Here is a 13,279-nt window from a genome sequence, read left to right on the forward strand (position 1 = left end):
GGCTCCTCTCAATGTGCAGGAGAAGCGACTCGACTCTGAGCCGCTCCCGGATGGCCGAACTTCTCACCTTATCTCTGAGGGAGATCCCAGACACCCTGCGGAGGAATCCCATTTCGGCCGCTTGTATCCGGGATCTCGTTCTTTCCGTCGCGACCCACAGCTCGTGAGCGTAGGTGAGCATAGGAACGTATAACGACCGGTAAAGTGAGAGCTTGGCCTTTTGGATCAGCTCCTTCTTCACCACGACAGACCGATACAGAGTCCGCAACACAGTAGATGCTGCACCGATCCGCCCGCCGATGTCCCGCTCCGTTCTACCTTCACTCGTAAACAAGACCCACAAGATTCTTAAACTCCTGCACTTGGGGCAGGATCTCATCCCTGACCCGGAGAGGGCACTGCACCCTTTTCCGACTGAGGATCACAGTCCCCGATTTGGAAGTGCTGATTTTCATCCCAACCGCTTCACACTCGGTTGCGAACTGCTCCAATGAGAGTTGGAGATCCCGCCTTGAAGAAGCCACCAATAGAACACAAACTCTTTTGTTTTCATTTTGGCAACGATGCACAAACTTTAGTTGAAGATATGTTGATCAAGATGTTTTTTTTTTCTTTGTCTGGTAAATGTGTGTGATTTATTATTTATCCCGTGAATTTAATGGCGTTACATTTAGGATTATGCAAATGTGCTTCGTCATGTCTGGCAAACAGAGCATTATTAAAAGATTGCTCATTAAGTTGAGACTTTTGAGCCACTTTGTTGCACGCCAAATTCCATTTGGCCCCTCGCTTAGATTTTCATGGAACATAAAAGAGCCCCCCTATTATGTTGTTGATGTCGGTTTACACTGCGTAAGCGGGAGAGAGAAGTGTCGACAAATAGAAGGTGTTCAAGGGTATTCACTCTCTGGGGGTTTGCCTTTCATTATTTCCACGTGGGTTGATTCTCGAGACAATAATGACGGGCTTTGTTGACCAACTCGAAGGCCCACTTCTGTTTATCCCTTAAGTGTTTTCTTTTCATATACTTGAAAGGTAATTTAGTCTTCGCCAAATTAAATGACAAACGTTATTACAAAGGATAGACGCACAACTCCCTCGCAAGCAGTTCAATACCGTTGTCTTTCCCAGCGCCAGTACACTGTAGCTTGTTCATGCCTGTTTTGCTTCGCGGCACGGTACCTTAAATGTGACCAAAGTAGTAATTTATCACCACAGGAGAAAGAAACATTGCCAGACTCTTCACCTGGCCTGTTCCTCGAAAGCACCATTTACTCGATGTCGCAGTAAATGTCGCTTGAAGGGAGTCAGCTACAAAGTGTTGTTTTGTCATGTTCTTATATTGGTACAAATATGCACAGCAAAAAAAAAAGCAACTGTTCGGGCTTGTGGACAACCTTCTTATTTTCAACATATGGATGATTTGCACATCCGTGTGCGGTCAAGTGTCAACTTTAATTTCATTTGAGGGTATTTGCAGCCACGTCTGGCGAAGGGTGACGGACCAGGGGTGCCCGCGTCCGATCCTGAAGGGCCCTCCAACACACCAGATTCAAATGATCCAGATCGTTATGAGGCTTCTGCAGAGCGTGTTGGAGGAGGAAGACATCTTAAAAACAAAACAAAAGGAAAAAACAGGCTGGATTGAGGCTCTCGTGGACTGGACTTGGGCGCCGCTGGTGTAGGAAATATAAAAGTTTGTGTGTATGCCACCCACGGCCGGATGGCTGCACGTTAGCATAACGTATCGGCCGTAATCGTTCTAACGCGAAATCTCTGGTGCCTAATATGGATGCCTTCGAATTCTGTTTTGTGCACCGCAGATCTCGCATCGCAGCGATACGTACTTGTTATACTACTCTGGAAAAGGGGGGGCTGGTGCTGGTCGAAGAGATCCTGACCAGTGTCGTGAATGTCGGCAGAACCAATGATGCATAAACAAGCTGGCAAATTGGACAAAAAAAGAGGCAAAAAGAGCACCGTCGCGGCTGCGGCATTATTGTGGATCTCACTCTGACTAAATGGTGGAGGGGGACGGAATGGCACACATGCAAAGCACCCTATTAAATATGTTTATGGATGATATTAAAGTCAATGAATAGAGTCATTCTATATCGATTGTTTAATTACATTGACGATCTAACAATCAAAGACCTGAAATGTTGTCTGGTCTATTTATCGGGCTCGTATACTCGAAGTCTTCTTAAGAACAATCATCTGGAAGACTAAACGGCTTTGCATTTACCTTTCTCAGCAACGTCGGTTAAACGGGTGTGCCGTCGGACTTCCCTGAGGCGATTCCGAAGATAGCCAAGCAGGCAGCAGACACTGGCGGCTTTGGCTTGACTTAAGCCCATTGAATGATTTGTCTTTTATCTCCTCCAAGATGTGTACGACCCGCTAATTAGATGTGATCACTTACAATTGCTTTGAAGTCACCTAGTAATCAATGTCGCCTAATTATTGTTCAGTGTCCCTAAGCCCTCTTTTTTTTTTTTTCCCGTACACTATATCCTTTATCATCCTTGGCTCTTTTTCTCTCCTCTTATTTCTTTGTTTGTGCTGCTTTCCCGCCCAACGCCGCGCTTTCTATCCGCTAACCTCATTTTGCTTGTGTTTTATCCTTTACCAAGTCTTCCGATTTGGCCCGCTTGCTTACTTTGACAGTTTTCCAAAAGGAATAAACAACAGTTCCCCTGGTAGAAACAATCTCTCCCGCCCTACCTCTCTCTTTCTCTCTCTCCATCTTTCCCTCGCCTCCCAACCACCCTCCCTCATTCTCTTTCTGCTTCTCTACCTACCTTTCTCTGCCTCCCTCTCTCCCGATCGCTCTCTCCCTCCCTCCCTCCTTCCCTCGCTCTCCCCCACTCTCTGTCTCCCTCACTCTCTCTCCCTCCCCCCCTCTTTCTCTCTCACTCTTCCACCGCCTCCCTCTCTCCATCTCTCTCTCTCCCCGTCTCTACCTTACTACCTCTACCTTTCTCTCTCTCCCTCTCCCTCCCTCACTGCCCCCCCCGACCCCCTCTCTCTCTGACTCACTCTCTCCCTCTTGCCCTCCATCTGTCTCCCTCTCTCCCTTTTTCTAGCTCTCTCTCTCTCTCTTCCTCTGCTTCGCTCTCTCTCTCTCTTTCTTTGGCGAACTGACTGTTGTGGTCCTGATATGAATCCATTTTCAAATGTGCTCATGCAGTCAATAAAGAACAAACGGGTGTATCATAGCCTCCAGAGTAGGTGAAGGTGTTGCCTTTTTTCCTTTGAATCAACCATTGCAGTCCAATCATGTGTAAAAGAGAAGCTGCCACTTTTTCTGTTCACTGACCATTCCTCTGACAGCTTCAACTCTCTCTCTCTCTCTCTCTCTCTCTCTCACACACACACCCGTGCACACCTCTCTGAACACTCGCCCTGTGAAAACGAACAAACCGCAGCAACATGGCCTGAGAGTGAAATAGCAGTCTGATGTGCTTGTCCCATTTGTCTCAATCGTTCCTGTGTCTGCTTGGTCAGTCTTAGGGCCTCCGTGGGAATAGAGAATGGAGTGGAGCTTTTTACACTTACTCAGTCTCACAGTACTGAGTCTCCCTCTGACCCCCCCCCCTCCCCAAAAACTTGCTGCATACACTAGAAACCGGACGTCATTCGGGACGACAACGTTTTTGCGATTCTCAAACACAGATGTAAACAAAACGCGATCCCATGTGAGGTGCAGCGACCGACCAATTTCTATAAACGTCCTTCCATGCTGATCAAATTCAGGTGGAGTCGCGTCACGCTGATTGAAAACCGTGTCCAAGGATGAGTCCCTGGATGGCTACAAAAAGAATTTCATCTCCATTTTTTTTTTTTTCCTCAAAGCTTCACACTATTATCATTTCAATGCCAAATGATTTCAAACAAACGCTCTTCCTTCTGCGTCCAACCTTTTGATATATTGTCTGGGTGTTTTCTTTGAATAATGCCCGTGGAGGAATGGAGTGTTCAGCGTAAGTGGTAAAGGTGTGTGAGTAAGAGCGCATAGTTCAAAGTATTGAGGTTTCCTCTCTGACCTTCAAATGCTCCTTTTCATACAGAGCCAAAGAGATTGAAATAGTCTATCGAGTGTGAGTCAAGCTGTGCATCTGAAAAACCTTAGCGAGGAACAACACATTTGCTCTCTGATCGTTTCACTGACATCAGTTCAAGACAGTCCAAGTGATTTGTGTTTTCTGTGACGCGTATCCACGACCGCGCTCGGATAATTACGCAATTTTTATCAACCCAGTCATTTCATTCTTCCTCTAATTCGACACCGTGATTTTTTTTAATCGCTTTTCAACTATTTTTTTTCTATGTTCACTCTTTATACGGGCGACAGGAATTTCTCTAAAGGCCACTCAGCGCTGCAAGATAATGGTGACCTTTTACATCAATTGCCATCATTAAAAACACTCCCAAAGTACACTTTGCTGTAATTACTGACAGCGAGTGAAAGCTGTTCCAAGCACTGCTGAGATCAAGTCTGTTACGCTGAGGCGAAGTGACTTTATAGTTGATGGCTTCTTGGTCAGTCACTCCATGTCATTGGGTTTCCTGAATGGAACGGACACAAATGCGCTAAGGGCTTCTTTGATGCCTTTTTGGATTGTTCTTTGCGTTGACTCCAGGTGCATTCGCATGCGCACGATCAGGCTGACTTGCAGCCAGCCAATGAAACACAACATGTGCAGCATCACGACATGCAGACGTCACATTTACACTGTAAACAATTTCTGTAAATTTATGGTGTGTTTAAAACAGGATCTTACTCTCTCTGTCATATTTGTAAAATACCGTGAACTATTCATCCCTACGTGTAAATGAACGGCTAATGCTTGGGTAAAAAAAAAAAGAGCAAACTGTAATACAACAGGATCAAACCATATTTTCTTGCAAGCGGTGGAGGAACTACATTCCTATCTCCACTACTTGACGGAGAATGCATTCCACTTCCGCATCAAAATTAACCGCTGGGATTGGGGACGCGCTGTTTTGTCGGAACACAAGGCACAAAGATCTTGTCCTGTTGTCATATACTGTAACCCCGCCCCCCAAAAAAACAGTACTATACTTTGAAAGTAAATTATAGTAGGAGGTGCATTGTAAAATAACGGCATAGTAATTGACTGTTATTTTACAACAAAATTCTTTACAGTCATGGTGGGCCGTGCATTCGGTATTTGACCCCTTAGCGGTGATTTCCCCCATTCAACCCCCCTCTCAATACCGCCACGAGCAAGTCACTCAGGGTGTGCAGACGTTTTGTCACTGAAATCGGTGCCGTTGTTAAATCCAGCTTCTTTCATCTTTGGCAGCCAGCTAAAGTAAAACCTGACCCCCCACTGAACATTGGGCAAGCCCCCTCGCTGCCCAACTCATCTTAAAACTCATTTCTATTCTTTGGCTTTTGACTCAGCATGACTCAGATGTGATTTTTAGTTTGACCGTTTTTGTGCTTTCTACTGCCTTTGTTAGAAGTGAATTGCTTTATCGTTTGTTGTTGTATGTATGATAATTGCTCCATGTGCAGCACTTTGAATACAGCGATGGTTGTTTTAAAGTGCTCTCGAAATCCAGTTGAGTTGGGTCGAGATATGGTCGAAACGCATTGTGTAAATTAGGATGACTTTGTTGCAATATAGTTAATTACTGATGGTGACTGAGATAAATATCCGACCCGTTTTTCATCTCCTACTTTCTGCCACATTTGGAGTTGTGCTCGGTGATGTAGCTCATCATTGCTAATTTGCTCAATTTGCATGGGTAATAAAATGGTCAGACCTGAATAAAGAGCTGCTTCAATTCTCATTATTCCGTTGAAGCAATCTGTCCTTTTACACCATTTTCCTGTATAATTAATCACCTGGAGATCTTGTTTCACAGTAGGAGTGCTTTCTGTAGTGTCCAGTACATACCTTTTTTTTTCCCCCCCTCTTTTCTCCTCAGACGGACAGCTTCCCCGCCGAGCCTAATTACATGGGAAGCAGACAACAGTTTGTTCAAAGGTAGGTGTTGGTGTTTGCAACGATCACTCCATCTCCGACCGGATTATTATTATTTTTTTCCCCCCCCTGGCAGCTCCACCACAGCACTTTCGCAACATAATGTATTGTTCATGAGTTACAAATGGCATGCATTGGCCAATTCTCATTCATTGCATGCAGGATGAACACGTGTCTTATTAATAGATTTTTTTTTTCCTTTTAAAGCATTCAGGAGTCCCGACGCTCTGTTGTTGTCTGTCTTTCTATAGTAGTTCCACATTCAAAGACCCAGAGCGAGCAAGTCTCAGAGACAGCGGCCACGGTGACAGCGACCAGGCCGACAGTGACCAGGACACCAACAAAGGCTCCTGCTGTGACATGTCCGCCAAGGAAGCACTTAAGTTGAAGGCGACGGGTGTTCGACCGCCTCCGTTGGAACAAGGTGAGCCATGAGGGTTCCCTTTTTTTTTTACCATGCCTAAACCGCAAGGTTCCTCTGAAACCTAATGACTCCCAACCCACAGTCTCCGCCGTGATTATCTGTAATAACTCTCGTGCAAGCGGGGGCCTCTGATTGTGCCCCGCTACATTATCTGCTCCTTAATTTTACGTTTCCCTTTTCCTGCACCTTTCCCCATTCAGTGTGTGCGACATGAACGCTCTATACGCATCTCTGTTTTATCAAAGGCGACAAGCCCATTATGTTTTCATAAGCCCGACTACTTCAGCCTCTCCATTTAGTCCCTCAACCCGAAGCGTACGTCTCTGAAATTTTGATAATGGAACATGGAAAATAACTTAGTGAGCGGCGAGCGACGTGACGCTGTGATGTGGTGATGAAATATGAATAATTATTCGAAGCGCTGCGGGTCGGGCAGATTACACATGACATGTGTTGAACAATAACTCCCTGGATATGAGTCGTTGCAGCCATCTTGCGCGGTTACTGCGGGGGTTTCGAAAAGCCGGCGGAAAAAGGCATAAAGAGCCCTAATGGCACAAGTGGCGCGCTGAAGTCTCACCGTTGCTCCAAACAACCTTGCACCTCACAGGAAGTCATTACCTGCTTAGAAAAATAGATATTCCCAGAGAAATCCGCTCATGTCATTATGGCACGGCGTAATCTTACTAACGGGCTTTTTGAGCTCCACTATACTATATTGAACATGGATTCTTTGTAATGGTGCTATTAATCCAAGGAACAGAAGGGCCATTTTACTCCTTGCGGAAGGACAATGGCAATTTGTCCAACACCGTGTTACATTATGCATGTCTGACTCCATGCTTTTTTTTTTTCTTCTCCCGTTTCACAATTAAAATACAATTCTACACATCGGCAAAACAAAACCAACAACAAGAAAAGCTCCGTAAAATACGTTGAACAGTTTTAACGCGTTAGTGTGTTTTATTGAATCAAAAATGAATCCCATATGCGCAGATGACAAAAGAAGCGTCTCTGTTAGTCAATAAAAATAAGTCCCGGTGTGCTTATGTGGTGCTTCTGCGTTCAAGAGCCAACCCCAGCCAGTTCATCCAACTTTCTTTGTATGACACTGAATACTCTTGGCGTGCTTGAAGAAAGCCAGCACGGGCCTCGTGCACCAATCAAACACACGAGCGCTACAAGTCAGTAACCTGCCTTCGATAACCTGCTTTTCACTCTTCACTGCGCTTCCATTTATTCGCTACCTCTGCCGTGCCTTCACCCCCCCTCCACTCGAGGACTTTCAGTCCTTGTTTAGGGAAATTGCTTGATGTGAGATTAGGCAGTTAACTTGGCTGCAGCTGTCTCTGTTTAGCCAATAACATGATCTTATCCAAGAGGTGTGTGTGAGTGTGTGTGCGTGTGTGTGTGTGTGTGGGGGGTGGGGGGGTGCAACCGGGAGACGAAGGTGCAGGAGCAGTTTTGAGCCGTAATGTGCGGCGGACGACATATTGCGTCAGAGTGTAATTTTCTGCCTGTTAAATGATTGAGAGAGGTCCAGCTTGGTCTTCCACGTCGTACGGTCAAGGATAAATATCGAAATGATTACCTCGGGCTCGTTCGAGTCAACTATTTTTTTTTCCAGCAGGCACACTTATGTACAGGGACTATATTATCACACTTGAACAGCAAATTAATGAGGCTTAGGAAGAGGGAAATGACTTGAAGAAATAGCAACATGAGCTGCCAAAAGCAAATATGGTATTACATTTTCTGCATTCAGCCTCCATAATCCCCGCGGGCACGCGAGCATGCAGACCGGCGAGCATTACACACTTTCCATCTACTTTCAGGTGGGAAAAAGAGGAAGAGGAGAGCTTTGGCATTTAATGTTTTTTTTTTGTTGTTGTTATGGGAACGCCAACATAGGCTTGTATTCTATCGAGCACATCTCAAGTGTTTCGCGACGTCTCGCCATCGCAAAGCGTCATGCAGTTCATTCCCATGTGCTTTCTACTATCTTCGTTATTAATTTATTGTTTATTGTTGTGTATATGATATTTGCTAATGTGCAGCACTTTGTACACAGCAGTGGTTGTTTTAAAGTCCTCTATAAATACAGTTGAGTTGAGATAAACAGCTCGAACAACTTCCACACTTTTTGTTTCTTTGTCCATTCAGAACATTTGAGAGATTAGAAGTGATTGCTGTAAGGCCTGATGGATTGTTGTTCTACCCAAATGTGATTGATGTGGTTGACAGAGAAGATGCTCTTCTCGCTCATGCTAAATGACGTTTCTTTTTTTAAATGCTTTCTTAAACAAAATGGCGGCACAGCGGTCAACTGGCTAACACGCTGGCCTCACAGTGCAGAGGTGTAGGGTTTGATTCCGGCCTTCCTGTGTGGAGTTTGCATGTTCTCCCCGGGCCTGCGTGGCTTTTCTCCGGGTACTCCGTTTTCCTCCCACATTCCAAAAACATGCATGGCAGGTTAATGGACTCTAAATTGTCCCGAGGTGTGATTGTGAGCGCAAATGGTTGTTCGCCAATGTGTGCCCTGCGATTGGCTGGCGACCAGTTCAGGGTGTGCACCCCGCTTACCGCCCGAAGACAGCTGGGAGAGGCTCCAGCATGCCCCGTAAACCTTGTGAGAATAAGCGGGTTACAAAATCGATGGATGGATGGATTAAACTAAATATTACAGTTCTTAACCACTACTTTAGTACCATCACATCATCACCTTTTTCTTTTTCGGCACGTCAGCAACAGCCAATCAGCGTTGAGAAAATACTTATGTCACAGCGTGCGCAGCACAGGCACATACGATATGCTGAAATAAAAACAATGTGGGACAATATCATTGCGGTACAATGGACCGAGATGTGCCACCACAGCCGGCTACCTTTACTGGCTCGGGCTGGGACAAAAAAAGGAGCAAGCTTGGAGAAGGGTGCGCGAGGAGGTCAACCTCTCTGGTGAGTGGACTGGCTTGTTGAACCGTCAACTAAGAAAACATTTAGCAGCCAACACAACCAACGGTCACCAGATCGACGAGCAATGTAGCAACTTTTTCTTTGTTTTTGTTGAAGGAGCACCTCCTCCTCTCCGCTTCTCAGTTTGTAAGGATAAACAAAACTGCAGGTGTGCAAAACATATTTCCAGTACTCAAGCCAATTTCAGTTTCCAGCCGTAGGAATTAGGTTTCATATTAATATCCAATTCCAAACAAACAAACATTCACACTCTCCTTCCCACCTGTGAGAAGTTTAAAACTTTCAGTTGACCTAACATGTTTCTTTTAGGAATGTGGGAGGAAGCCAGGTGCCGGGAGACAAGCCACACAAGCATGGGGCTAATATGCTCATCGGAATGTTTATGCTGAGATTCAAACCAAGAACCTCTCAACTGTGAGCCATATATGTTAACCGCTATCCCTTCACTGTTGCCTCGTGAATACTTCCCCTCTGCAATTTCCCTCCAGACGTACACTTACAACCTGGAGGTCTTCACATCATGGCTCATTTTCCAAATTGATTAATTAGCCCTGCAAAATTGCAAGCAATTTATTAATTAAGCTTAAGTTTATCAGATGTGGGTTTTTTTTTTTTTTTTGCCAGTTTTAATTAGCGAATAATTGATGCTCCAACATGATCTCAACAGACACGGATACAGCCTTGTCTGGCTCCGGCAGTGCGGCCGCCAGTGTTTTTGCTTGCTTCTGTCGAAATGACTGGCCGAGACGCTATCGCAAACAGACAGGCAGCAGTGGTTTAGCGAGATGTTTCCCACCGATAGCGCTTTTCAAGGAAATGATGAGAGAGAGAGAGAGAGAGAGAGAGAGAGGCATGAGGGAAGAGGAGGAGTTGGGAGGGACGCAGGCGGTGTGAGTGTACCAGAAGACCGCTCCTAATTAGCCATGATCCCAGTATGATCATCAAACTGCCTCCGGCTTTGTTTTAAAAGCATGTGTGAGTAGGAGAGAACGGAACCGGCGAGGTGAGAAAACAAGGACTTCCTGGATACAAGAAGGGGAGATAGTGTGATCCGTGCGCCTGTAAGAGCGCCGAGCAAGCGCAATGAAATCGACTTCTTTCTGTTATTTGTTGCCAGGGTGAATAATTCCCTTCCCCCAGTCCCTGTTCTCAGCTTGCGAATGGTTTCAATAAGAGAAATGTCATCCTTTGCCATTGGCGCTCACTTGCGTCAATATGCAATCTTTGATGTAAAGACAGACACCCGCACACGCAGATATTGAATATATGATGTGCGCCAAAATTTGAGTCACCGAGCATTCATGAGGTGATTTGCTCCGAGCGTTCTTTTGAAGTGTAATTTGCGGTGTGAAGTTGTCAAGAGCTTGATGCATGTATGACAGACACATCAAGCGTTTGTAATGTGTGAATATCTTAAAGCACGTTGGCGGAAGACAAGAGGGAGTCGGTGGGCCTGTGGCTACCGTCGGAATGCAAACATGCGTAAAATGAGAGTATGGCGTGAGGTTCCGGATCCAAACGTCAAGCAAAGTTGAAGCTCATCGGGGAATGTCATTAGCATTGCTCGGGATAAATATATTGATTAGCTTCATTTAAATTTTGACCTTATGCGTGCGCGAGATGAATATTTTGCTCCAAATGTCAGAGCAATTCATCCAGTAGCTGCTGCCATGTATCATTAATAATGTTGCTGATAATCAAGTGTACGGTTATTTCACGCTTCAGTCGGGTTGGGCAACAAACACCTTTGCTTCTAAGATGTCGATGCATCCAATCCGATTCGTTTTGAAAGTGGAGGAAATATGTCCTTGTCGGATCAATTTGTAAAACAAATGCATAAGAAAGATGAATGTGATTACGGAATCATCTCCAGGCTATATGTAAAACTCTGTGGGGTCCCCAGCCTTTTTACACCACAGACGGGTTTCATCAAAAGATATATTTTGACGAATTGGCATAGAAACAAACGATTACCGGTCCACAAATCATCTCCAGGCTAGACGTAGTTTTCTTAATTGGTGGGAACAGTGCGCTTGTTTCTCTTCATTGAGCTGGTCCAGTCTTTGGGATTTTTTTTTTTTTTTTTTCCTGTTTAAAATATTTGGCCTGTTCTCCTTTTCGAAGGAGCTCTCCAAACATGTTTTTAATTTTTCTTTTCAAATTTTGGCTAGCATTCTTCACGTGATCGAGATGAGCATTTTGATAGAAGCACGGGTACACCCGATGATCAAAGTAAAACGTCTTTCGTCATCTGATAATCAATAAGATATTCTGCGTTCTGACCGAGTGGAACTCGCCGACTGCGAGAAAGCCCCCCCAGTCTCTTCCCCAGCCGCGCAGCTCACGCCTGCTTGGCCGGCCGCTGCGCAGCAAGACCGAGAGGTTTCATCTGGCCCACCCGTCCTCCCACGCAACCTGCAGTCTCATCGTCAAGCACAGCGGTTCTCGAGCAACGTCTGCTGCTCTGCTGTAAAAAAATATAAATAGAAACTTGTTGTGCCCCTCCGTGTAGCCCAATATGAAACGGCTTGCAACTTCTTACCGGTACTTGGCCCAGTTGGGACCCATGCTTCAGACCAAAGTGGTTGGTTGATAAGTGGTGGGTCTTTTCCCCTCATTTTGGAAAGTTTGAACTGTTGTCATGTTTTTGCAACTTATTTTGAAGTATGTTTCACAAGGTAGGACATATTTGCCTTTGGTGCAGTGGATGGAGTCAATCAATTGATGAATATTCAATCGTTTCTTTGGACGGCATTCATTCGTCATCTTGGTTGATTATAATGCTCTTTATCTATTTGGAATGTTCGATTTGTGTTATGGCAACAAAGTGGCGTGCCGAGTGTGGGCACAGGCGTCGGCAGAAAATTTTCAGTGGATGACGCGGCATCTCACTGAGGAGCGGTGGACATAAGCGCTTTCACGTGGACGTGTACACATTGACATTGACTGTTAGAATCAATCATTCTTTTCTCAAGACTGGTTCTTCTCGAGTTCGCATGCAGGTCAATTTTAAATGTGTTCTTAAAACATGGAGTTAATATAAATTCATTGTGGCATAGTATCGAGGAATCCAAGAAGACTGGGGGTGGAATCTAAAAACCAATCGTGAATGTGAGAGTGAATCGCTGTCTTTTATAATTTGTCCCTCCGATTCACTGGGCATGTGCCGGTCAAATGTTTCACTCTACTGTACTGTACTGTGTCGTGTCTGTCTTGCCTGTCATGGAGTCTAACTGCCTTCAACCATACTGTGACATCATGAATGATGCAGGATGCGTGATGAGTTGAGGTGGAAAAAAAGTCGTCTATTGGACTGTAAAAATCAGCTTTCAGAGCGATTGTTCTTTTCAGTTTAGGGTTTTCACAGAAGAAAACCCTACTCGGTCGTGAGGTAGGATTTTCCTTTTTCAATTGTTTCGAGCACATGATCAGTTAAACGGAAAACACATTCATTCAGTCATCGAGCGAGAGACGTCATCGATAAACTGGATTTGTCATGCAATGTTTTTGCATGCAATGTTTCAGCAAGTTACTTCTTCCTATTTTATTAGTTTTTAATTGCTGCCCGCTGTGATTCATTGATGTCCACATGAGTGTGTTCATCGATGATTGTTGAAACTGAGGGAAGCAAATGATGTCATGTTCAGTCGTTTCACCTACCTTTAGTGACCCCAGAAAACGCAAAGTAAAAGCGAAAGTGCAATGCGGATCATGCTAAGTTCAACTGTCTTCAGTTAAACAACTGCATTGTCGACGGTAAACATCCTGAGCTAATTTAATATTGCCTACCATCGCGGTTCGAACAAGTTGTAATCCCTCCGCAGATGTTCAGGATAAAGACAAGACAGACGCACCTGCTGCTG

The 13,279-nt window shown here is 45.0% G+C and overlaps 1 protein-coding gene across 2 annotated transcripts in view; it reads left to right on the forward strand.

The window, feature by feature from the left end:
• Window positions 1-13,279, forward strand: part of pcdh17 (protocadherin 17) — a 55,573-nt gene that overhangs the window by 16,789 nt on the left and 25,505 nt on the right. For both annotated transcript variants that reach the window (XM_019884614.1, XM_019884613.1), the window contains exons 3-4: window positions 5,962-6,020; window positions 6,269-6,441. In XM_019884614.1, the coding sequence (XP_019740173.1) occupies window positions 5,962-6,020; window positions 6,269-6,441 (232 nt within the window). The remainder of the gene's footprint in view (window positions 1-5,961; window positions 6,021-6,268; window positions 6,442-13,279) is intronic.

The sequence above is a fragment of the Hippocampus comes genome, unplaced genomic scaffold (genome assembly GCF_001891065.2).
Source record: "Hippocampus comes isolate QL1 unplaced genomic scaffold, H_comes_QL1_v1.1 scaffold21, whole genome shotgun sequence".
Taxonomy (NCBI): Eukaryota; Metazoa; Chordata; class Actinopteri; order Syngnathiformes; family Syngnathidae; genus Hippocampus; species Hippocampus comes.